Here is a 26615-nt window from a genome sequence, read left to right as displayed (position 1 = left end):
GATTATATAATTGCAAGCCTCACATTTAAACAGTCTCATTCCTGAACTATTGATTGACTATATTTTTACTAAAGGTCTTCAAAAATTTAACAGAAACTAAAATCTTAGCTGCATTTTTTTAGCGACTGTATAATTTAAAAAAAGAAGTAATATAAAGTCTGCTAATCTACAATAGCCAAAAAAGCAATGCTGTGTTGTTGTGAATCAAATCCTCTTGTTCATTTTAATTCATAATAGGTAGAATTTCCAGTTGTAAATTCAAGGTCCTTAAAATTTGAATCTTGACTAGGTACATCTGTATCTCATTTATCAAGCCATCCTATACATAACATTTCCTCAATTTTCTATTAGGAAAAATTTCCAGTGTACAGAAAAGTTCAAAGTAAAGTGTGACCAACAATGTAATTTTATGTGTTAAGAATACTCTACTTTGTATAAAATCATATATCTTAATATAGGATTTTTCATGTGTCTCATTTGTCCTCTGAAGAATTCTGAGCTAGATAGGGCAGGTATCTTCCATTATACTGTTGAAGAAGCAAATTTATAAAATGTAATTTATTTGCTGAATTACACAAAGCCAAGGCTTGCTCTGCTAACTCCACTGTTTGGAATGGTGTCTGGAGTCTGAGACACCATTTTCCCACAGCTTCCCCACAGCTTCAAGTAGCATTATTTAATGCCTCTTAGGGCAGAATCACGGTCTTAGATCTGGAAAAGATCATAGACATTATTTTGTACTTCTCAAAAGAGGGTACTGTGGCATTTTAGGGAGGAACAGTTTTTTGCTATGTGACTTTACCTAGCTTACATGAGATTTAGCACAGCTTCCCTCCAAGTTTTTCACAGCTACTATGACAACAAAATTGTCCCCACACATTTCCAAAATGCCCTAAAGGGAAGCAGGATTACCCTGATTTGAGAACTGTGATTAGTATAAAACCTTGTATTAAAGAAAGGAGAAGGAAAATTAATTTGTTGAGCAACTACTTTGACAAATACCATGCCGGGTGACTCATATAAGTTAGTCCTTGCATCAGTTCTTTGCTATAGGTATTATCTTCATTTTACAAATGAAGAAAGTGAGTGTTATTGTATATATACAGATCCGTTTGATGCCAACTTTCATGAGTTTTCCCCCACTATGTCATATTACCTTATATGGACCTGAACCAGTGTAACTTTCATCTTCTGTATTCCTTTTTTTATTGATTTTTTTTTTAAAAATAAATGACAGCAGAATGCATTACAATTCTTATTACACATATACAGCACAATATTTCATATCTCTGGTTGTATACAAAGTATGTTGACACCAATTCATATCTTCATATATGTACTTTGGATGATGATGTCTATTACATTCCACCATCCTTGCTAACCCCCTTCCCCCTCCATTCCTCTCCAACCCCTCTGCCCTATCTAGAGATTGTCTATTTTTCCCATATTCCCCCTCCCTACCCCACTATGAATCAGCTTCCTTATATCAGAGAAAACATTCGGCATTTGTTTTTTTGGAATTGTCTAACTTCACTTAGCATTATATCTCCAATGCCATCCATTTACCTGTAAATGCCATGATTTTATTCTCTTTTATTGCTGAGTAATATTCCATTGTGTATATATGCCACACTTTTTTTTATCCATTCATCTACAGAAGGGCATCTAGGTTGGCTCCACATCTTCTGTATTTCTTTTTTTCTTTTTTTTTTTTTTTTTTTTACTTTTAAGTGCCTTTTGATGTTTTTGTTTGTTTGTTTTGTTTTGATATGGGTGCTAGGAATCAGTCCCAGGGCCCAAGCAAGCACTATCTCATGGAGCTGTACCTTTAGCCCAGTACTGCTTTTAAGAATGACCAGTCAGAAAAATGTTTTGGAAAAATTTTTTGAAAAACTATTTGTCAGTCATAATTTTTAGATATAATAATGATTTTCTTAATTAGTTGAATGCTCCATTTAAAATTTAACTCAAGTAACTTAAAAATGTCAAATGTCACAGCAGTTACTGCACAGCATTGTGAATGTGCTTAGTGACGTGGACTGTTCTCTTAAAAGTGGTTAAAATGATAAAATTGTGTATCTTTTTTTCTTATCACAGTAAATTCAAAGTTTCAGTGAAACCATTTTCATTTGTGGTATTTCAGTATTTTAATAGTGATTTCTTGGTATAAAATGCATCATTTTAATCTGCTTTATACTTTACATACTTTATTCCAGTACTACACCCAGGCCTGAGTTTTTGAGGCAAAAAAAAAGGATTCTAATCCCTAGATTGATTATACAACTAAAACAGTGAGCATATTTAAAAGTTTTGATTTGGCTACACCAATTTGCAGTCCTACCAGCAGCGTATGAGTGTACCTTTTCCCCACATCCTCACCAATTTCTTGGAAAATTGGGAATGGAACCACCATTTGACGCAGCTATCCCTCTCCTCACTCCATACCCAAAGGTCTTAAAAACAGCATGCTACAGGGACACAGCCACATCAATGTTTATAGCAGCACAATTCACAATAGCTAAACTATGGAACCAACCTAGATGTCCTTCAGTAGATGAATGGATAAAAAAAATGTGGCATACACACACACACACACACACACACACACACACACACTGGAATATTACTCAGCAATAAAAGAGAATAAAATCATGGCATTTGCAGGTAAATGGATGGAGTTAGAGAAGATGATACTAAGTAAAGTTAGCCAATCCCAAAAAACCAAATGCCAAATGTTTCCTTTGATATAAGGAGGCTTTTCATAGTGGGATATGGAAAGGGAGCATGGGAGGAATAGAGGATCTCTAGACAGGACAGAGGGGTTGGAGAGGACAGGAAGGGGCATGGGGTTATTAATGATGATGGAATGTGATGATCATTATTATCCAAAGTACATGTATGAAGACACAAAATGGAGTGAATATAATTTATATACATCCAGAGATATGAAAAATTGTGCTGTATATGTGTAATAAGAATTGTAATGCATTCCATTGTCACATATAAATAATTAAAAAAGAGTTTTGCTTTGAAAGGTGTTGTTTTCTTTCTCTTTAAAGTGACAATGAACCAGACTGAACATAATCTGACAGTGTCCCAGATTCCATCTCCACAAACATGGCACGTGTTTTATGCAGACAAGTATACATGCAGAGATGACAAGGAGAATTCTCAGGTAGAAGATATCCCCTTTGAAATGGTGTTACTAAACCCAGACGCTGAAGGAAATCCATTTGACCATTTTAGTGCTAGAGAATCTGGTAAGAATACCTATTTAAATATATCCTAAATACAAAAAAAAAAAAAAAAAAAGACATAAAAAACACCTTCATGTTGTGTTTTTAGAATATTAAAAATTTAAAGTCATCTATGTGTTTAGCATTTGGGATATGGCTGAATGAATCTTTTGATAACATTTTGATAGCTATAATATTAAGTTTAAAAGGCAGAACACTGAATTTTATATTGCATGACTTCAAGTGTATTTGAAAATGCAGAGAATGAATTTTTAAAAATCACAAAAATAATAGGTTTCTTATTCTGAATGGTAGAGATGTATAGTGTTTAGTCTGCTGTGTGTGGTCTACCTCTTTTTATTGTTTTATGACATCTTAGAATTATATTTATAAACAAAAATGTTAATAAAGCAATTTAAATTGATATTTCAGCATTTTAGCTTAGAAACTGAATTATTTTCCAAGGCTATCCTTTCGCTAGGTTGTTTGAACAGATATAGGGACTGCCTTTATTGGTACATAGGAATGATCAGAATCTATAATGCTTTCTGGAGTCAAATTTACTTCCATAAAGACACATTTTTACCAAATTTTAGGTGACTGTGCCCGGCCCTATTGAAGTGAGATTCCTAGCTTCAACAAAAATTAAGGGATTCTTGTGATTTCGATAAACCCAGTATGAAGTAGAATAGACTTGTTGGAGTAACATGTCAGAGTTATAAAAGGATTTATGTAGGCCATCTGTCAAAGAAAAGTGATGACTTCATGAGTTATTTGCCCATTTGAAAAAGTCAGTCTACTTAGAGAAGAATTTAATTCCATTGCATCTCATCGGCCATAAAGAGGATGGGTAGAGGGTGGGACAAAAATGAGGCCGTGTTAGACTTAACCAATGTTTAGTTCAAAGTGTAAGTTTGCCACAGCTAGAAAAGCAAGTCAAAGAGCATTGGTAATAGGTCACAAATGAATGTATAAAGAATGAGTATATTATAATATCCATTGGTTTGAAAAAGTTTATAGAGTCAGTGGGATGCTAATGTTTTAAAATAGATAGTTTTAAAAGTTCTTTCTGTGAGGGAAATGAGAGTCTAAGCCACTCAGGTTGTTTTTGAATGCAGATGAACTTAAAGGTCAGATTTTACTAATGATAACCTTAGAACAGTGTGGATCATTATTGAAAGCTAGTCTTGTCATTTGTTTTATCTTTATAAAAGATGTTGACATTTATTTTCCATATTTTGAAAAGGCATTGGTGAAATCCAAATCTGATAGCATTGGTTGACTGATTTGGACTAAATTACTTTTTTTTTTAGAGAGGGAATTTTTTAATATTTATTTTTCAGTTTTCGGTGGACACAACATCTTTATTTTATTTTATGTGATGCTGAGGATCGAACCCAGCACCCCGCGCATGTATGTTACCGCTTGAGCCACATCCCCAGCCCTGGACTAAATTACTTTTAAGATCCATTTCAACAGCACCATGAAAATGGAAGGGAGATCAGTGGGGTGGGGGTGTGGTTTGAAAGGGACAGGGGAGGGAAGGGAAGGGAAAGGAATAGCAGAATGATGTTGACCAAATTATGCTGTGTGCATGTGTGAATGTACCATGGTAAATTCCACCTTTATGTATATCTATGAAGTACCAATTTATAAGAGCAATAATAGAGATGGGGGAGAACAACGGAGTAGAGGAGGAGATGGACACTGAAATGGAATAAATTATATTCCATGCATGTGTTATGTCAAAATGAACCTCACTATTATGTATAGCTATAATCCACTAATAAAGACACTTTTAAAAAGTTGATAGTTGCTTGGAGTTGAGAGTAGGTATGAGAATTACTGCAAACAGGAACCAAGGGCTTTTGGAAGAAGTGGAAATGTTTTAGAACTGAATTGTGGGCTGGGACTATAGCTCAGTGGGGAACACTTGCCTAGCATATTCAAGGCCCTGAGTTCAATCCCCAGTACTACCAAAAGAAAAAAACTGAATTGTGGTTGTTGCACAACTGTATAACTATACCAAAAATTATCGTATACTAACCTTGAGTGCGTTTTATGATATACATCAGTTATGCCTCCTTAGTAAAGCTGTTTTAAAAAGATATGGGAAAGATAGATCACTTTACTGTATGATTTCATTATTTCATTTAACACCAATTTTTAGGGCCAGGAAAGGGCTTACTAGGAAGTAATCCTTTATATGCCAGCCCCACTGCCTCTAGTGGAGTCCAGATGCGCTGTCCTTTCCCCTCCTGCCTTCTAGGCAGTAGACCTTTGGCTCAAGAGGTTGTCTTATTTATTGTGTGGCTCTCTGGGACTTGAGACTCCAGATATGCTTTTTTCTTGCCTCCTTTTCCAGGCTTCCATTTCTGCTCTCTTCCCTCATTCCAATTTCACATCTGAACTTTGAACCCACACCTTTATGCAATTACATCTCTTCTGCCCTGTGCTGTGTGCTTGGGCCAATGAATGCCACCCACACCCACCTGCCTTGTCCTGAACCTTGCCCATATCCTCTAGTGTTTTCCTTAACATCTGGAGTTATGGCTAGCTTTTTAGGATTTACATTCTGCTTTGCTTCTTAGTTCTGACTCATTCTAACTTTTCTTAATGTTGTCACTGATGTTGGTTTGATGCTCACTCTGATATCTTAAAGTTCTTTCTTATTCTAAAATGTGTAGTTACATTGGTTATGTAGCTGACAATGTTTAAACAAGGAGCAAAACCTCACTGTAATGTGTATTTTCATTAAGCATGATTCTGTGCAGGACTAACCTTCAGGGATTGATTATTAAAAAGTGCCAAAAGTACCCAAAAGTACTCAACCTTAATTTTTGACTAGTTTAATTCCTAAAGATCATATCATTGTATTGATTAAAATGCCTGCAATTTTTTGTCATTCTAGTCCAAATTGATGGTTTGCAGCCTATTACTGTGTTTATAGCTAGAGAAGCTATTTTTAAAAATCCAGATTGGTTCAGAGCTCTGAAGTTGATTCTGTTTGTTGTCAGGACCACTGACCTAAAAGTCTCTACTCCACATTGTTTTGGTGATGTGTTAGTTTTTTTAAAGTAAAGGCTTAAGAGGGATTCTTTTATTCTCAGGTATTTGTTTTCAGGGAATAATCTCCAATTAGTTCATTTCAGAAACTTGGTCACTTATCTCGTTATCTGCTCCAAGTAAGGAGAATTGATTTGCTATGGCTTTATTTATTAAGAATTGACTATTTCCGTATGTCTGGGAGGTTTGAATTAGAATAACCTGCTGATAATTGCTGCAATTAATGTTACATGTTAATCTGGTTAAATTTTATAATTTGTTTTCTTTCAAAACAATTAGTGTTTTTATATCTAACAGACTTTGGTCAATCCTCTATTCTGTATAGTCTAATTTTACAAAATGAACTGAGGCAAGTTTGATGCCACTGGACAGTGTAAATAGGAGCATAATGCTTTAAGGTAGAATCAAATGAAACTGCTTTGTAAAAATATTAAAATCCTTGTTAACTGTATTCGTGCTCTTGTTAGAGACGAAAAGAAGCACCTAGGATGCCAAGAGCGTTATTACCTAAGGCAGATAGACTGGTTTTCATTGGAATATCACAGGCTCTCACATCTGCCATCTCACTGTATTTAATTTTAGCATACATGTTCATGCTTTTCTGTTTTCCCTTTTTTTCCTCTCTGTTCCAAAAGATAATGGGTTAGATCTTAATGTTGCACTGGTAACATGTTTTATTAGTAAATGTTTTAAGCTTAAAGTAATAGAAAACCCTAAGGCAAGTGGTATACTTAATTATCTTAAACAAGAAAAGGATCTAAGGCTTTTCCAGAGTGGATTATTTAGTGTCTCTCTGCCCTGGTATCCTCTGTCACCTTTGTCTTTAGGTTGGCTCCCCATAGGTTTAGCTATAGTTGTTCTGGACATCCCATCTAGGTATTGGCAAATTTTGGTATCTCTTCTTAATAGCAAGGGAATCTTTCCCAGAAGCTCCCATCACATTTCATTGGCTAGAACTAGGTCAAATATCTTTGCATTATAAGAGAAATGTTAGTTTCCATACCAGAAAGATGATAAAGGTAAAAAAATCTGTTGAAGGGGCTAGGTTTACCTCCTGCTGGCAAGGGTATTGGAATTTCTGATTGCTGTTGGGGCATAGGAGGGAGGGTACATATTGGGACCAAGACAGGAAGGATGGTGGACAGGCAGGCAGATCTGCTGCAAGTGATGCCCCATGGCTCAAGGATTCTTTCTGCTTTTCTTAACCTCTGCTCTCCCATCATTTAGGTGGGGCTGAAGTTATAGAAGCTCTTCTCTAAGTTTTCTTCCTACTTGATTTTGCCAGTTCTTCATTTGAACTTGCCTTACAACCTATACATTTCCTTATAACCTGTGTCACCACAGTTACATGTTCATTTAAGAATGTGTTTCTTCCTTAGTGAATGTTGTTTTAAGTAGGACAAGTAACACTTTGTATTCATCTGTTTTTAGATTTTAATTTCAGTGTGAACAAACACAGATTGTTTTGGTCTTGTGAAGCTTGGTGGCATAAAAAAAGTATAATTGGTAACTGAAGAGGAAAAAAATCCGACTTTTGGGGGAGTGATTTGTTTTTTAAAAAAAACAGTGCTTTGTAGATATACACTGTGGACATTTATGTATGTACATAGCATATTTTGGTCTGTTTCATTCCAGAGTTCCTCTCTTCCTGCCCTCCTTCACCTCCTTTATCTCCTTCCTCCACTCCACTGATCTCCCTTCCTTTTTTGTGGGACCCCCCCCCCCCCGCACCTTTGTTGTTGTTTTTGGGTTTTTTTCCCCTTATTTTGCTCTAGCTTCTGTAAAGTATCAATTTTAAAAACAATAAAATGGAGGGAAGCCCAGTAGGTAGAGGAAGGGGAACAGCAGGAAGGAGGAAGAGAAAAGAGGAAGTGATGGGGACTGAAATGAAGCAAATTATATCCCATGTGTGTGTGATTCTATATATATTATATAGAACTATAACATACTCATTAAAAACATTAAAAATTTTAAAAACAGTGTAGACACAACATACCCTTTTATCTTTAAAGTAGCTCACGGATGGCCTCAAGGAAAGAATCATTTATCTAAAATTTAGTGAACAAAGTATCTTAGTTTGGTTCATTTAATATATTATTTCAGTGAAACAGTTTGCTTTGTTGGCTATAAAATTGGTCCTTTATGAGAGATACATTTAACATTGAATAATCCTCAGGCTTTTTTTGTGGTTTTTTTTTTTTTTTTTTTTTTTTTTTTGCTGGTGATAGGTGTCTTATTTTTAAAAGTACCCTCCTCCCACATTATTCTGATTTCTTAGTCTGAGGATTTTCTTTTCATGGTAGATTTGTACCCTAATGGAGCCTGCAACTTTATCCTGTAATAGATATTCTATAAAGTATTATAAATAAAACTTTAAATAGAATGCTTTATTCCTTAATACAAAGAAGGAAAGGTAAAAACTAAGATCTAATACACAGAACAGTATAAGGAATTTTACTGACCCACAGCTGTTATAATATGGTTAGCATTTGTGTTTTGTATTGTTCCAGTCCTACAGTAATCTGAGGATTATGGTCCCATTATTTCTAAAGCTGCAGTGCTTTTCTATGTAAGGAATTTTAAAAGGAAGTATGCCCCTTCTGTTATTTGATCTTCTCTTCCTGAAGTCTAAACATACTTTTTCACCTGCTCTAGAAAGTGACTGTCTTTATATTTATATAGGTAGAGCAGGGGAGACACCCAGTGGAGAAAAACTTCTTGCTGCCTTTTTTTTTTTTTCCTCCTAACCATGCCCCTAAAGTGATTGAGATTGAACCATTTGACTTTTTCCCTTTTATTTGTGTCTTCTATATCTTTTCCAAAATTATTTTCCACATAATGTAAAGGTTCCTTTTCTGCTCATTAACTGGAGTTTTCCTCGAGGGAAATTGGAGCAGGCCCAGTGTTCACAATTGGAAGGGGAATGAGTGTAATTTACATTCTTCATCCACAGATTCTGTGGAGATGGCTCTAATCTCAGCTGCTATCATGACATTCTAATATTAGTTAGAATTTAAAAGCTCTATATTAGGGACTGTCTTGAGTGTAACCAAGTACTATTGGCCCTTTATATCCACAGGTTCTATTTTCATGGGTACCAGATCAAATATATTGTGGAAAAAATTGTACTGAACATATGCAGACTTTTTTCTTGTCAGTATTCACTAAACAATACAGCATAACATCTAGTTAACATGGATTTACATTGTATTGGTATAATAAGTAATCTAGAGATGATTTGGAGTATATAGGAGCATGTGCCTAGCTTTTATTCAAATAAAATACCATTTTATATGAAGGACTCCATATATTTTGGTATCCCAGTGGTATCCTGGAACCAGTCCTCTTTGGTTACTGAGGAATGCCTGTAAATATAAGCAATAAACCTCAGTACATCTTCTGGCTTATTATTAAAAAAAAAAACAACAATTCTAAAATTTCTGGAAGAGGAACACTCAGAAAAAGATTCCAAGTAACCCAGAAAAGGTGGTGTTGATCATGAAGTTACGTGAAGACTATGGAGAAGAGCTGCTTTTTGGAACTAGAGGTCGCTATAATGACTGGCATCCTTTTAAATATAGCATCTGCACTTTGTTCTCATCTTTGCCAGTCAGCGGTCTTTGCTCATAATTTCTGCTCACTCAAAATTTTATTTCATTGTAGCCTAGTTTGACTCTTCTGGCCTGTCCTAGCATCAAGTCTTTTATGGACTACTTCCCTTTTCATATTTTGTTGTTTGAATTCCCAAAAAATATGACTGACCTATCTTGCCTTTGAGAACAAAGTTATGTTGTTGGCAACTTGAATTGGTGGCCAGTTATTTAGTATCACAATTCCAGTTAATCGTAGAGCAGTCATTTGATCTCCATAGGATTTCCTCTTTAGCAAGAGCTACACAAAGTTTACCTCAGAAAGTGACTTTGGCTATAACAGGTGTTTTAAAGTTTTATCCAAATGGAAATTTAAAGTAATGGAGCACTCCAGAACATGTTAGTGGTATCAGAATCACCCTAAGACTTACTAAAACACAAATTAATGAGTTCCACCTTCAGGGATTCTGATTCAGTAGATCTGAAGTGGGGCCTAAGGTATTTCATTTTCAACAAGTTCTCTGGTGATGCTGCTGGCCCAGGGACGACACTTGGAGGAGTATCATCCAGGTATAGCAAACTATTAATGACTAAATAGATCTATTTCTAAACTTCTCACAAAAGAATCCACTTTTAGTGTAAAAAGTATATCTAACTGAATATTGAAATCTTTGTTTTCATTTGCTGTTTTCAAACTAAAGTGTAATTTTATGGTGAATCTTTGGGCTTCCTTAACTGTATTTTTTTTAATAGATTGACTTTAAGTAGTTGGTTTAATCTACTGTTTTATAGTTAAAACTTTGGCCTAAAGTAAAAAATTGGTTTTTAAATAATTTCCCTCTTTATTTTCTCACAAAAATAAGTGCTGTGACTTCAGTTTTAAAAGTCTAGATATATATTGACAGGAAGACTTGAAAGCAGCCCAACACTGCACTGGCTTTGTTTTACTGAAGCAAACTCCCTTTCTTCTCTTCGCAGGGTTACATGAGTTCTTTTTCCTCCTAGTCCTAGTGTACTTTGTGATTGCTTGCATTTATGCTCAATCATTGTGGCAGGCTATTAAGAAAGGAGGACCCATGCACATGATTTTAAAGGTTCTGACAACTGCATTGCTGTTACAAGCTGGTTCAGCTTTAGCTAATTACATTCATTTCTCCAGGTAACTCAAAACCACTAAAACTGTGTTCATCATTACGTCTAATTAATCCTAATTAGTGCACCACAATTATGCTTGCTTTGATTATGAACACTTTTTTTCACATTTGTAATTTACACTAATATGTTCCTTTTCAATTCCTTAGGTATTCCAAGGATGGAATAGGGGTACCTTTTATGGGAAGTTTGGCAGAATGTGAGTATTGTTCTGAGCACTGTTTAATTTTTTTTTTAAGATAAACTTGCTATCTACTTGTTCATTTTCCCTTTTTAAAAATTATTTTGTATTGGGGAAAAAAGCTCAGTGGAAGAGCACATGCCTATCAGGTGTGAGGCCTTGGGTTTAATCCCCAGCATTGCAAAAACCACATAAATATATGTAATTTTTTAACATAGTACAGTTTTTATGCCCAAGGTTGGTTAGAACTCATATTGACTGAAAACAAGGTTACAGATTTAGTTCTCATTTATCCTCCCTAGTTTCTTCTTAATAATATGTGTAACTCTTCATTATTTTGAGAGCATATTTACATATATAGTCTCTGATTTTATCCTCACCAAAAAGTAGATATGCTTATCCCTATTTTGCAGATAAAGAATCTGGACTCAGTGTCATGAAGCATGTTTTCATATGTCAGTCAGCTATTGAGCAATAGAGGTCTGACCCCAATGCTGAATATTTTTTCCCTATTGTAATTCCATTTTCTGTTGTACCAACTTTTTTTCTGTTTCTGACACTAGGCCATATGTACATCTATAATTGAGCTGATCGCACATCTTTGTTCTTTTATTTATAAGAGAAACTTTTATGAAGTAATTTTTCAATTAAGCATGATAGAAAAAAATATTAAAAGGTCCTGTAATCATGACATTTTAGAGAACTGCAAAGGGACATTAAGTTTTATGCCACTCTTAATATTGGAAAACTATTTAAGATTTGCTCTACAAAACAGATTTTTAATATGAAAACTCATTTTATCTTTGGATTTACTACTAGGATTTACTTTTCTTTATATTTCCACATTTCTCTTCTAGTCTCATTGCTCTTTTAGGGTATTACCACTAATCATCTTTGGACCCACTCATCCAGACCTTGCCACCTGTTTCAAGATTTTGAAACTTGAAAACCCTTTCATTCTCCTTGTGAAGGGGATATGTTCAGTGCACCTCCTGTACACAAGCAGGAGGGGCTTATCCTTTCTGAACATTGTCTAGAGCTCTGCTTCTCCCTTTTGGAAGTCTTTCAAATATTTAATGGAATTGTAGATTGTTAAGCTGGACAGAACCTTAGAAATAATTCAGCTTATGCATTTTAGATGAAGAAATTGACATTCAAAGGGGCAAAGCACACAGAGCCAATTAGTGGCAAAGCTATTACTAAAATGAAGGACTGATGAATATTTGTGAGTGTCTGCTATATATAGTACAGTGTTAGTCTTGCATTTTTATGGAAGGCTGAGAAACAAAAATTTGTGTGTGTGTGTGTGTGTGTGTGTGTGTTTGTGTTTAGAATGGCAATAAATTGATGTTGCTGATTTTTGATGCTTCCTACAGCAAAAGGTTTAGTTAGTTAAAGTAATTAAAATTCAAGACAGAATGGAGTTTTTGTGTGATCTGTGTATTTTATATGAAATTAATTACTTTCCAGCAACAAATGAGCTGTCCTCTACCTATCCAGTTATAGTCTCATATCCATCTGTGTATTACTTAGTACATAAAGAAATGAGCCAGAATATTAGGGGGGTTTTCCAGGTATTTGTTTTTGCTACTTAGCAGCTTATGTATTATTTCCTGCTTAATAATAGCTTTCTTTCATATTTTCTATTGCACGGTAAGTACACTGAATGAGTGAATCAATTTCTACATAAGCTACTTAGCAGCTTATGTAGGAATATTCCTTTAGCTTCTTTATGTAATTAAATGAATGTGTATTTGTGAAATGTTTAATAAAATTAATTGATATCACAGTGATTCAAAAATCTATGATGAAAAGAAAGTGTTCTTGATGTGATTTGCCATAACATTTTATATTATTCAAATGTAGTGGCAATTATCAGAATTCACTACCACAGATACATTAGTATAAATGTAGAATAGCCAGTTTTAATTTAGATGAAAGGGGAAAATCTGTAAAAATATATTTGAAAAGGTGTATTAGAAATAGATTTTTAGCTTGCAGTTTTTAAACATGAGCCTTTATATATACTAGAGCTAGTTTTCTCTGTTTTTATAATATCCTTACATAAAAGAGGTAAAATTTATGAATATCAGAGTTTCTGTGTGGCACTTTGTTAAATTGTCATAAATTTATTCCAAAATGCACATCAGAACACACCACTATGAAAAATTGTAGCCCTTAAAAAAATCAATCACTACTAGTTTATATAAATATGGGTTGAACTTGAAGTATTTATAGATTTTGTTTCCCTATACTGCTGAACTGGATACAGGTGATTTTGTTACTGTTTTTTAAAAGTAGCAGGCTTCCCCTGCAGTTCAAGTGATAGCCACCTGGTGGCACATTGCACTAATTCACCAAGCTTTCCATTTGTCTTCAGCACTTTGAAACTAATACTGACATAATTGGATGTCACAGTGGCTATGTACTTTATTGTCATAGTGTTTCTTATTAATAATTTTAGAAAATGCTATTTACAATATAGTTTAGTCATCAAAAAAAATTAACAACCCAGAATTAAAGGTATTAATTATTTTTGTACACTGCACAAATTATATTTAAAATTTGATTCTTTTGATCAGGATTATCTATGGTTATGAAAGCTTAGAAAAATGGAAAACATGTATGTCTTTAAGGTTAAACTTAATAGAGATATGATATGGGTATGTGTGTGTGTGTATATATATACATGTATATGTATGTGCGTATATATATATGTATACATATATATATGGGTATGTGTGTGTATATATATATATATGTATACATTTTAAAGTAGTATTACCACTGTTTTAACTGTTTTTATAAACATTACACATTTTTCGGAAATTTTTGTAATCCTTTAGAATTATCATACATGAATATCTCTTATTGAATTTCCTTAGCGTCTCTTTAAAAAATGCCTGTACCTTTGTGGCTTACAAAATAAAACAAAAGGTAATTTTATCTCAATGCAAAAAGTACCAAATTCTGTGTATTATGAAAACTTGGTTAACTTCAATTTTTATTTCCCTTTAGTTTTTGACATTGCTTCTCAAATTCACATGTTATACCTACTTCTGAGTCTATGCATGGGTTGGACTATAGTCAGAATGAAGAAGTCTCAAAGCAGACCTCTCCAGTGGGATTCTACTCCTGCATCCACTGGCATTGCCGTGTTCATTGTCGTAACACAGGTGAGTGCTGAGTGCTGAGACCCAGTTTTATGCTTAACAATATTTGGAAATGCCAATGTATTTCAGAATTGAAATTTGGGACCCATGAGGAATTTGTATCATTTTGAAGTATGGATTTAAAGATCAAATAATCTGTTAACCTTCCAGGTGCTAATATATATAGTTTGTGGAATTTAATTGTAACTTACCTGGATTTGAGCATCCTACCAGCTTTTCTAAGTGTAATGTTTCCTACTTAATAATAGCTTTCTTTCATATTTCTTTATTACATGGTAAGTACTGACCATTTAATGAGTGATTCAATGAATTTGAGATTTTATTCCATTGACAAGGATCTTTACAGTTGGTTACTTTATACATAAAAATATTTGAGTAACTATAGGAGATTAATTAAAAGGCACAACATGGAATAAGATAGAATGGGGTCTATTTTTTTTTTTTGGAAACAAATACAAAAACAAATCTGGTCTTATATAGAGGACATAAGTTTTGAGGATTTTCAGTAATAGCAAAACATAGGTCCTTTAATTTTTTCCTTTTCCTCTATATTAGTAGCATTGACTGTATTCTAAGATATCTCTATGCCTATGTGCAATGGATTTATAAAAATTAGGAAGAAAGAAAGGTGTGAACAAAAATTTATACTGAGTCTGTGGCCAGCATTAACTACAGATAATAATGAAATATGCATGTGGGCTCTGTAAAGGGCATTATGATGTAGGTTTTAATGCATTGGATAAATTGAAAATTCACTAATCAATGGTGGAGCCAGTGCTGTATTCATCTTTTCCCATAGTATTAGTAAAGTATAGTAGGTGCTGAGTGACGTAGGAGTATTGAATTTACATGATTGATTTGAGAAAGATTATTTCCTAGTGGGTGATATTTTGAAAGTAGAGAGTGCCAGGAAAGGGCCTGTGAATTCAATTAGAAGTGATTAAAATAAAGTAAGACCCAACTTAATGTTTTTGATCCAGGATATATGGAGAATATTATTAATTTCTTTTTAAATTCTCATTTCTAAATTCATAGCTCTTTTAAAAACTCAATTTTCATTAATCATTTTGTTATAATTTTAATTCATTATCATAGACAAATACAAACTGAAAATTAAGATTTTGACCCTACCCTAGGGTTTAAATGGGCATTTAGGAAGAATGCATTAGACAAAGCCCTGATCCTCAGCAGCCAGACAAGGTTGATGAGACAGGCAACCAAAGACTACATAAATACATATATCATACAGATCACATATTGGCATATGTGTATGAAAATAGGGAGTTCAAATTGTAAAAATGTGAAACATGAAAAATAGTAATTCTATAATAATACTTGTGGTGTAAAATGTAAGTTTAGAAATGTGGTTAAGAAATCAGATAGGCATAATTTTATGGAAGGAATAACACTTTCAGTAATAACAAAATTTAAGCTCCTAAAGAAAATTTTACATGTGCAGGATGACAAAGTCACTTACTAAGAGTACTAGCAGTAATAAAATTAGGGTAGAACTGTGAGAATGAGGAAAGGAAGAGGTTGCTGGTAAACCCATAAAATCTAAGAATTGAATTTCATAGTGAGATTTATCTAAACTCTTTGGAAGTAACTGAAGACTCGGTTCTGTGGGCTGAGTTGACAAATAAATGAAGCCCAAAGGTATGTTTGATGCTAAAAATATTACAGTAATTTAAGCAGTTGATGTTTGGTAAGGATGGAGGAAAGATGGACACTGATTTCTACTGAATGGCAGTGAACAGAACAGCATAATGAGAACTTGCTGCGCTTTTCACTGTTGAAATAACAATATGGGAGAAAAGGTCAACAGACAACATAAGGGTGTGTAACAGTGCCCTGGGCACTTACAGTGAGCATGAAAGATGTGTTTTCTTTTAGCTATGAGGTTACCATGAAAAAGTGAAGTCTGAAATCAACAACTCTGACTTGTTAATTCTGGATTACAAAAGATCTTGAGACATTTGAAAGTTACCTTGAGATAATAGACTGTAATGCAGAACAGTTTGATTTTTATTGACAATACTGAAGTAAGAAGAGGATGGATTTAGAAGAAAGTTTACATTTATTCACTTAGCCTTTTCAATATATTTCTATCCTTAGAGATGTCATATCTGAATCAGGATAGCACTAGTTTGTTTTTTTGTTTTGTTTTGTTTTTAAAACTGGGTCTCACTTGATAAAAATTCATTTTCTCTGACTTAGTTGTTATCAGAGCAAGGAAAAAACTATGCCTGTACTTTATTATTTAACAGGCTTTATAATCTATTACATCTTTACATCCCTTAGGAATGTTTATATAATGTTAAAGGGAAAGTTTGCAAAAGTTGAAAAAAAATATTTTAGGGAGGTATCATTTTTTTTCTTCTCTAAATGTAATGTTTAAATTTTTAAAAATTTTTTGCAGAGTATTTTACTACTTTGGGAACAGTTTGAAGATACTAGTCATCACAGCTACCATTCGCACCACAACTTAGCAGGGATTCTCCTAATCATTTTAAGAATTTGCCTAGCATTGTCTTTAGGATGTGGACTCTATCAGATCATCACAGTGGAGAGAAGCACACTCAAAAGAGAGTTCTACATCACATTTGCCAAAGTATGAGCTGGGGTAAAAAGTGATTATTCTGATTATGAATGTTGTTCTGATTTCTGTGGGAAGTTAATAAAATCCACATGCTAACTTCTGTTTACTTATTATGTGTTAGGAACCTACTGTAAGCCCTTTATTTGCATTACTCATTTAATCTTCACAACCATAATGCTGTGGGCATTATCTTCCCAATTTTAGAGAACCTATGGAGTAGTATTTTCCATGTAATCTTTGTCAATTTTGCCTGTATTATAGTTTCTTATATCAATAGGGATTTTGCATTTTCTCTGTGGTAACAGAATATTTTTTAATTTTTTAATGATATTCTAATTTATCATTCTAATTAGAATACGGTTTGCAATTTTTCAACAGTTTATTAATTAGCTGAACTGTTTGTCTCAGAGTTATGCAGTGTTTTATAACACTTGAGGAGCTATCCTGTAGCATAAGCAGATGAAGCCAGGTGGCTGAGTACCTATTGTGTTTCAGCTATTTCACCCATATAAAATCATGTCCATTTTATTCCCCCTTTCTTTATTGTTGTATTTTTTTGGTTGTTTATTTGTTTTTTGTTGTGCTGAGTATTGACTTAGGGGCTTTATGCATGCTAGGCAATCACTCTACCAACTGAGCTATATCCCCAGCCCTTTAGTCCCCCTTTGTATATCACTCTTAGGCCTGAGAGATCTTTAAAAATATATATTTTTTGTTTGTTTATTTGTGTGTTTTATTCTCCCTATACCTAGTTAGTCAAAGGAAAGATTGTCAAGAGAAGTGTTGGAGCAGTAAATCACAGAAACCTTCCTTCCATAGAGGTTCTGTTTTTCTGACGGGTTGCAAAAATCTGTGTCCCTTTATTCCTGTGTGCAGTAGATCCAGCCTGATCCACCAGCATTCTGAGGCATGAATGGCAGAAGAGCCAAATTGCTCCCTATTTCTGGTGTTGAACTTTGCAAAGCTGCTGCAGTGGCCCTAGAACCCAGCTTCAGACTGGGTTCTAGGGCCACTGCAGAGTACCAAAAGGGCAAGAAATTGCCATTTTGCTTTTGGATTTTTCACGGGGGAAGGAGTGGATATTGTTTGATAAGTTCATATATATTTGAGATGTTGGGCCCTTTTTTTGTTCAAAACAGTATTAAATGTTTTTATTTGAACTTAAATAAAAATTATTTTTAGTTTTTAATATAACTTTTTGAATAGGGTCAAAAATCTAAAAGTATTCAAAGAGTAGCAAAAAGTACTTCTTACCTTGCTTCCTTCTATGCAGTTACCACCATCTCCTCATATCATCACTGATAGGAGTTCCTAATTTTCCTCCCAGAGAATTTTATTTATTTCTACATATAGTTTCCTCCATTTTCATTCATGTAAAAGCGTACCAAAAACTTTTTCTACATCTTTTTAATCCTTGAATCTTCAGTGTACCCCACAACAGCTATATATTAACTTACTTGTTTCAAATTTAATTTTTGGAAAAGCGAATATGCTGAAATAGTTCAAGGAAAACCAGAAAAAGATATTTGGAAAGTATAATATAAACAGTTTTCCATTCTTACCTGCCCAGATCCCCCTCCTCCATATTACCTCCAAATAGGTAACCACTATTAATTAGTTTTTGGTGTGTATTTTTACAAAGTTTCTTTGTGTATCTACATTCACATACGAATGTGCATTTTTATGTTTTTTTACAGAAATATTCTACATTTGTACCTTGCTTTTTCTCACTTATTGTTGCTTATATTAATGTATTTATAAGTATTATCAAAATTTGTATATATAACAGATTTACAAATAGAAGGTTATAAATACTCTTTAAAAACACATTTGGTTAGAAACAGTATTAATATGACAGCAACAGTAAATTTTTTCTACATTTTATTGCAAGCTTTATCCTAAAGGCCAGTTGAGGCCAATCAGGAATTCAGTGCTAGTAACAATGTTTTTATCTGGTACATTCTGTAAATAAAGACAAAGCTGTACTTATTGACTTATTATTCATTTGTTTCAGGGTTGTATCCTGTGGTTTTTATGCCATCCTGTTCTTACGTGCATTTCTATCCTTTTCAGTGACTACCAAAGAGATAAGGTAAGTAATATAATCAAACTAGTCGTTTTAAATGAAAATGTAGTCTTTTTTTGAAAAATATTGAGGTAGGAGAGGCCTGTTGATTCAGAAGTTTCTTGAGTTTTTTACAACTGACAAAATATTGAACTTGTGATTGTTTAAAATATAAAATTATTTTTAGAAATTTAGTTTATAAGCAAAATGATGGAAATATCTTTTGTTCTTAATTCAGCCTTCTTCAGAATAATGTTTTATATATTAAATATGTAATATATATATCTCCTCCCACCCCCAGTGCTAGGCATCGAACCCAGGGCCTTGTGTATGCTGGGCAAGTGTTTTACTTTGAACTACATACCCAGCCACATAGTATAGAATTTATGATACATCTTTGTTAAAAAAAAGATAAAATTTTTTGCTCCATAATGGTAAAAATCATGATAGATTCATAAAAATCAGTCTAGTTTCTGTAACAGACTACAGTCTGGAGTGCCATGCTCAAGTATGCCGAGTCTTGATTGTGTTGATTCCTCCCCTCCTGGGCGAACTGCTCCATCACTTGATGGTGGAGTTCTGCCAGGAGCCCCTTACAAAGCAGTGCACTATGTGCTTGAATGCACAAATGTTTATTGAGCCTGAGGTATTCACTAGGGTAAATAAGTAGGAAGGTAGTATATAGAAATAGGGAAGTGACTTGAAAATCTCTGAAAGGGCTTTAGAGCACTCTGGCATTTGGTAGTGGCATATTTAATTCCTATTAGCCAGGAACCTGGTTTTTCCTGTGAGTTACTACTCTTGTCTATACTCTTATGTGCACACCCTTAGGAGAGAATGTTTTAGCAAGTTATTCTTTTGTGTCTTACTTAGCATCTGTAAACTGTTGGAGGGATTTTTCCCTTGAACAATTACAGTTCATAACACAAGTCATATTTTCCTGTTGAAGATTTCTTTGATAAAATGTACATGTGGTAAAAATGAAGGATAGAGTACTATATATAAAAAGCATATACGTGTTCATGATAAATAGAATATATTTTCTGTTTCTGCTTGCAGTAAAAGCATTCTTTCCTTTCTTTTCAGGTTATTACAATAGGTGTTATCCTTTGCCAGTCTGTTTCCATGGTTATTCTCTACAGACTTTTCCTATCCCACAGTCTATACTGGGAAGTCTCTTCTCTTTCCTCAGTAACACTACCACTGACCATATCATCTGGACACAAAAGTCGCCCTCATTTCTGATACTTGATTTTTGTTGAAAGAAAAAGTGAATTGGTTAAAGGAGTGCAATAAGGATCCAAATACAGTGACTCTTTTTTCATACATTTGGTATGAAAAATTGAACTTTGAAACCAAAGCATGTTATTTATATAACTGCATTTAAGCAGTACCAAAATCAAAAAGGTAATAAGTCAAATGTTTTGAAAGAAACTTAAACAATAAACTTTCAAGAAAGAGTGTTGTTATAAGGTGATTGAAGCAATTTCCATATGGAATAAATGTGAAAAAGAACTATATGATAGTTTGGTAAGATATTCACCACTTATAATGCCTCATATCAATAGGTAACTCAGGTTTGATAGTATTTTAAAAAGTAATCAGTTAAATGATTACTTGCATATACATATCTAAACTAGTCCAGTTATGAAATCAGTGTAATACATTGATTGAAAAAACTGCTTTGTTTTAATGCTTTAAAGAAAATGTATTTCATGTTAGAGTTTAAAGAATTTGAAAATGAGATTACTTCAGGAAATGAATATAAAATATATTCAGCTACCTAAATAAGATTTTGTTTACTTGTGGGTGGGTTTATTTGCCAATTTTTTTCATTTTTGGCTCTAGTTCAGGTTTAGCTTGATTAGCAAAGGATTTTTGACAAATTTATGAAAAATAAAACCTAGACACTTTACATGGGTTTTAAGGACAAAGGATTTTAAAATTTGAGCACTTAGGTAAAGGGACAAAAAGGTTTATGTGTCTGAAAAGAAAAAAGGAAAAGGTACTATGTGATATGGTACTAAAATTTTAATCCTGATATAATTCATTTCTCTTACATTGAATCCTCAATCATAATTAAGCCATATACCCAGATTAAATTAACAGAAGCATTTCACATAAATGTTGGTTTCAGTCATCAACTACCCATGAATTCCTGCCCAAGGATACTTAATCAGGATTAAATTTTCTATGAATAATTGAAAAACAAAATACTCACTGGGTTTGTTATAATCCGTGTTGGCACTGGATTCTAAGTAGTTGCCATCTTGAATCCTTTGTAATAAAGCCATATTTGTGTTTTGGTGTGTGTGTGTGTGTGTGTGTGTGTGTGTGTGTGTGTGTGAAAGAAAGATGCCCTTCTGTTGAGTACACTAGTTTAAAAATACTCCATCAAGTGCCTGATTAAAGAATTGCTAGATGGTTGTCACTGCCTGCTGTATAAAGTGAATATTCCCATTCATAGTAACTGACTGGAAATAATTCTGTTGCTGTTTGTCAAGTTGTTCAGGCCTTTTTATTTTTATTTCTGGTTATTTAAAAATATTTTTATCTGCTTATTACATTTTTAAACAAGAAATGGTGCAATGATCTGATAATTAAACTTATAAATTAGTTAAAATGATGTAGCTCAACTTAAGAATATCTATGGCTTTGTCTGTGTTTTTCCCTGGCACATAGTCTCACTGGAAATGAATAGTATTCTACTTTATTCTAAAAGCAAAATATTTTTGTGTGTGACTAGCAAAATGGCACAGTAACAAAGCTCAACCCACCTATTAAATCATCTCCCTAATAGTTCTGTGTCTATCATTTAATAAATGAGTGCTGCAGGTTAAGACTAGAAAGTCTGAAGAATGTTTTAGGTTTACAGGATCTGCTGAGTGGTCATAACTTTTTCTTTTATCATATCACTAATAACAACCAGTTAATGTCTGCTATGTTCAACTGAGTCACAGTTAATTAATCTAAAAGAGTGAGAGAAATTTTTTCATACAATTTGTGAAATTGCAACAATGGGAAAGGAATAATTATTTGTATTATTTTATATAAAGAACACAGTAACTATAATCAACATATGTGAAATGTATTACTATACTTGCATTTATTTAACTTCAAAAGTTTTTGTTTATTTTTTTTAAGTGTAGCTGAAATTGCAGATAATTTATTTTGTTATTCAAAAACCATTGTTAAAAGAAGGAAAACAGTTTTTAATAAATATATAAAACTGTCCTTGGTTAGTAATCAGGGACAAAATTTATAGTTTGTAAGTCATGACACAGCATCTCTTTTTCTTTCTGAATGTTTACATGGAGATTCTTCACTACAGATTACAGGAAGATAAGCATATAGTGCAATCTCTAATGAAATATAAAAACTTCTCTTCCTCTGTCAGATAATTCTTTTTTATCCACTTTTACAATTTTTCTTGGGATAAATGTTCTGCCACTCCTGCCCCTTTTGGGAAGCAAAATTTTTTTTCTTTGGGAAGAAAAAATTCTTTCCTTATTGACATGCATAATAGTAAGAATGCCTGCATCAGGCACTTAACCCTCATTATCACTAAGCCCTATTGCAATACCCAAGCTCCCAATGAACTGAGTAGGAGACTGTTTCCTCTAAGGTCATCCACCCATTGAGTTTTTCTACTCTACCCTCACGATTTAATGAGCATGTATTCAGTGTGTATGGTTTTAGTGAGAATGAATGGTTATCCATATTAATTTTACTCTTGGTTTGAACATTAAATCCAGAATTATGCTGAAATCTGAAATGAAAAGAACTCAGTACTTCAGAATTTGAACCTGGCTTTCAGCCAGACTGTATTGCTAGCAGGGAGAATTAATCCAGGCAGAAGAGCTTGAGGGAAATTTTTCATAATCTCAAGTAAAGTTAAGCCAATTCTCATGAAGGTAGAAGTGATACAAGTCTAAGGTCACCTCCAATAAGACTAGAATCTGTATATCAGCATGAACATGAACCCCTTCTCTCCCTTGGGAGACTGCACATTCTCTGGAAATTTTTTAGAAACCTGAAATTACTTGTAAAACCCACTCTTTTACATAGCTTCTGTGGTGTCAAATCATTGAGGATTTTGTTTTTGTTTTGAGAATTGTCATGCTCATTAGAAACATCCAGTTGGTTAGAGGTCAGATCGGAAGGGTTAGTACCATTTTGTCTTCCAGCATGGATTTCTGAATTGAGACAAGAAAGGATTGATTTTCCTATGAGGTCTGGACACCAGTGTGGAAGCCCTATAGCTTGAACTTTTGTAGTGGCTTGTGAGTAACATTCCTGCCTCCACACCTGGGCAGCCTTCTGCTAGCTCCAAAAGCTTTGTGCACACTGGGCTGCAGGAATGCAGTGAGGCCTGGAGGTGTGGGAAGACGGCCCTGCCACTGTGGGCATTCTCCACTGTGCAGCCAAAATACCCTCTTAAAGACAAATCAGCCATACAACGGGCATCCAGGAATTCTTTGTGCTAATCTTACGACTTTTTTTAAATTTGAAATTATTTCAAAATAAAACATTGAAAAAATATTTAAATCAGATCCAACTACTACAGCCCTGATAACTCGATTTGCCTCTCATTGTACTTAGAAAAAAGAAGTCCCCATGTATTACCATGTTTTCTGCAAGTCCCCATAGGGTCTAGTTAATCCCTACCTCTATATGTGATTTTATTAATTTGTATCACTCTCCCTTCCACCATACCTCAACCTCATTGTTCTTCATCTAAAAGTACCCCGCTTATGTCCCTAAATTGGCACTAGCCATTTCTTCTGCCTAGAATATTCTCTTCCAAATCGTGGTTGCATGACCAAATCCTCATCCTTCAAATTCTCTGTACAAATGCCTTTTCAGACACCTCAACCATCTGTGGTAGATTTGATGGTGCCAATTAAGTTCCCCAGAGTTTTTGTCCCTATGTAACTCTAAGACAATACAGCCCACAAAAAACAATTGATAGAGGAGATTTAGAAGGTGGAAGTAAAGCAGCAGTCAGGTCCAGACTCTCTGTAATTAGAAGGTCCAAGCAAGGCACTAGAGACTGTTGCAGCTTACCCCACATTGTTGACTCATCTTCTTGGCCTATGGGACAATAGCAAGGAACACAGCTTCCTGCTGGATCATCCCCTTAAGCCTGTGATTCCTGGGCCAAGTGTGTATATTACTCTGTGACAGACAGTATTAGTTTTTGCAAAACAACACCGTGCTTAACTTTGGACAACTGAAGGAAGTGAGATTGGTGTGAGTTCCAGTCCATTCTTATAAGTTCCGTTTAGTCCCCATGGGTTTTATTCTTCCTAGAAAGTTCCTGGATTCTTCCATTTTATATCATCTTTCATACCCAAGTGCCAGAAAAAGAGAAACAGCTTTCCTAAAATCCATGTAATTGCTTTGTTTTAAATATTAAAGGTATGTGTTACATTCTAACGGTTCTCCTAATCAGATCCTGAAAACACCATCCTATCTAATGCTGCTCTCCCATCCTAATTATTCTCATATTATCCTTTTTTTTTTCTTTGTTGTCTCTTTCCAATTAGAATATAAATTCTAAGGGAGTTTGCCCATTGTTTTGTCCATCTCTGTATGCCTAACACCTAGAACATCCCCTGGTACACACCAGGTACTCATTTGAATGAATGAATGAAAACAATCCTGAAGTTCTAGATGTACTTATAATGTGGCATTAGTTAAATAATAAGAATGTCCATAGTGACTTTAGTAATATTCTACCTGTTCTCCATTAAATCATGGAACTTGGAAGTGTGTAAGTCTGGAATAGTCAAGTAGTTAATAAAGACTCAACTGTAAAACTCTCCAGTTATAAGAGGATGACACAGGTTGTCACGAGGGAGTTTCCATTTTTCTGTAATACTCCATGGACCATTATGGCTGTTTTTTTTGCCCATCACAACTAGAAGCACTAATTTAAAAGAAAGTTTTTGAGTCATCTAGAGGAAAGAATGTTGACAGAAGTTGGAGGTCGCTGGAAGAAGACAGAAAACTAAAAATGACAATACCATCACAGCAACCTGGGGTCATTTAGTTTGAGTGAAAACAGCCCTGTGTATCCCAATAGACTCTTAGACCATTTACACAGAACTCCATTAAATTGTATATATTATACATTTGTATCAGTTCTCTCTTACTGGACTTTGGTGTTTTTAGTCTTCTATTATCAATAAGGCTGAATTTAAGACTATGTAATCAAGAATTTTCCTAGCCTTCCTCCAATCTAGTTCCCAGGTCTAATTTCTTGGAATTTTCTGAGTTATTGAATGTCTTTGTGATTCACGGTGGGTCCTGACAGTTTTTACTAGTAAGATGACACAGGATGAGGGTTACCCACACCAGAAATACTAACCATCTGATTAGAGGTTTGGGGCATTGAGTCACATGATTACAACCCAACCTCTAGGAAGCAGGGAGAGACTGGAGATTGAATTGAACCTTATGGTCAGTGATTCAATGAATCCTGCCTACATAATTGCCGCAGTCTGGCTGGGCACAAAATAACGGAGCCGCCACACAGCCTTGTAGGTTCAAAACAGGATGCCACACAGGCAGCCTTCTCCCAGGACACACCCACACCAACCGGAAATCCCTCCTCCAGAAATCCCTCCTCCGGCACTTCCCCAACCAATGGGAACTGTCCGGGAATCCTGTGAGAACTCCAAAGTAGCAGGCTGAGGCGGACAGCAGGGGTCTAATATACAATTGAATACACAGCTTAACATAACCATTATCATCTCAATGGCTTGCTGGTCACCTCTCAACCACTGGGTTCTGGCAAAAATGCCTTGCGTCATTCCGACTCGGCTATGGCTCTCAGCACATAATGGAATCCCAATATAGACAACAGTTCAACTCAGGTGAGTTTCTCAGGTTGGTTGGCAATACTTGCGTAGTCATACATCAATGTTCTAGGAAGGTAACATGCCTCTGAAGACACAAAAACTTTGTGTTTGGATCCTCCAGACCTCACCCTATGCACATCTTCTTTCAGTTATTTTGATTTGTATTCTTTTGCTATGATAAACTATAATTGCACATATAGCCTTTTCCTGAGTTCTGTTGATAGGTAACAGAGGTAAGCAATGGGAACATGGGGTCAAGGGGATAATTCCATAAACTGGGCCTCCTGTGCGGACCCCCACATACTTTCTTTTTAAAAGCAATTTACCTGCAGCCTGATTTAAGTCAATAGGATATTTTACATTCATTCCTTAGCAAACAACCTGTTTTCTGCAAGAGAAATGCAGGCCCAAAAGTTCCTGTCATGTAATAAGAACACAAATTACCCTGAAGTGGGGGACTTTTGTGACCCTTGGAAAGACTAGATTCCAGAACTCTGGGAAGTAGCAGCAAAGCCCTGTAAGGATAAAATCTATAGGAACAAATTCTAATCTATAGGAACACATCAATGTGGGCCGAAGTGACCCAGAGTTGCCTTCAGATCTTTAGCATATCATTATAATAGTAAAATTTCTTCTCCATCTGGAAAGACTAGGTGTAGTGGGGACTTGGAAGTCTGATGCAAGTTT

General features: G+C 34.5%; 1 protein-coding gene across 2 annotated transcripts in view; it reads left to right on the top strand.

Moving 5' to 3' along the window:
• Gpr180 (G protein-coupled receptor 180) overlaps nt 1-22208 on the top strand; it is a 28147-nt gene extending 5939 nt beyond the window's left edge. Inside the window, exons 3-9 of one of the 2 annotated variants that reach the window (XM_026399555.2) lie at nt 3060-3260; nt 10871-11051; nt 11194-11243; nt 14244-14401; nt 16818-17009; nt 19012-19089; nt 20149-22208. In XM_026399555.2, coding sequence (XP_026255340.1) covers nt 3060-3260; nt 10871-11051; nt 11194-11243; nt 14244-14401; nt 16818-17009; nt 19012-19089; nt 20149-20307 — 1019 coding nt within the window. In that variant the 3' untranslated portion in view covers nt 20308-22208. The remainder of the gene's footprint in view (nt 1-3059; nt 3261-10870; nt 11052-11193; nt 11244-14243; nt 14402-16817; nt 17010-19011; nt 19090-20148) is intronic. The other variant, XM_026399563.2, reaches the window with a different exon arrangement.
• Nucleotides 22209-26615: the final 4407 nt, after the last annotated feature.

The sequence above is a fragment of the Urocitellus parryii genome, chromosome 2 (assembly GCF_045843805.1).
Source record: "Urocitellus parryii isolate mUroPar1 chromosome 2, mUroPar1.hap1, whole genome shotgun sequence".
Classification (NCBI taxonomy): domain Eukaryota; kingdom Metazoa; phylum Chordata; class Mammalia; order Rodentia; family Sciuridae; genus Urocitellus; species Urocitellus parryii.
Note: the sequence above shows the minus strand (reverse complement) of the source record. Positions and strands in the feature narration are given on the sequence as shown.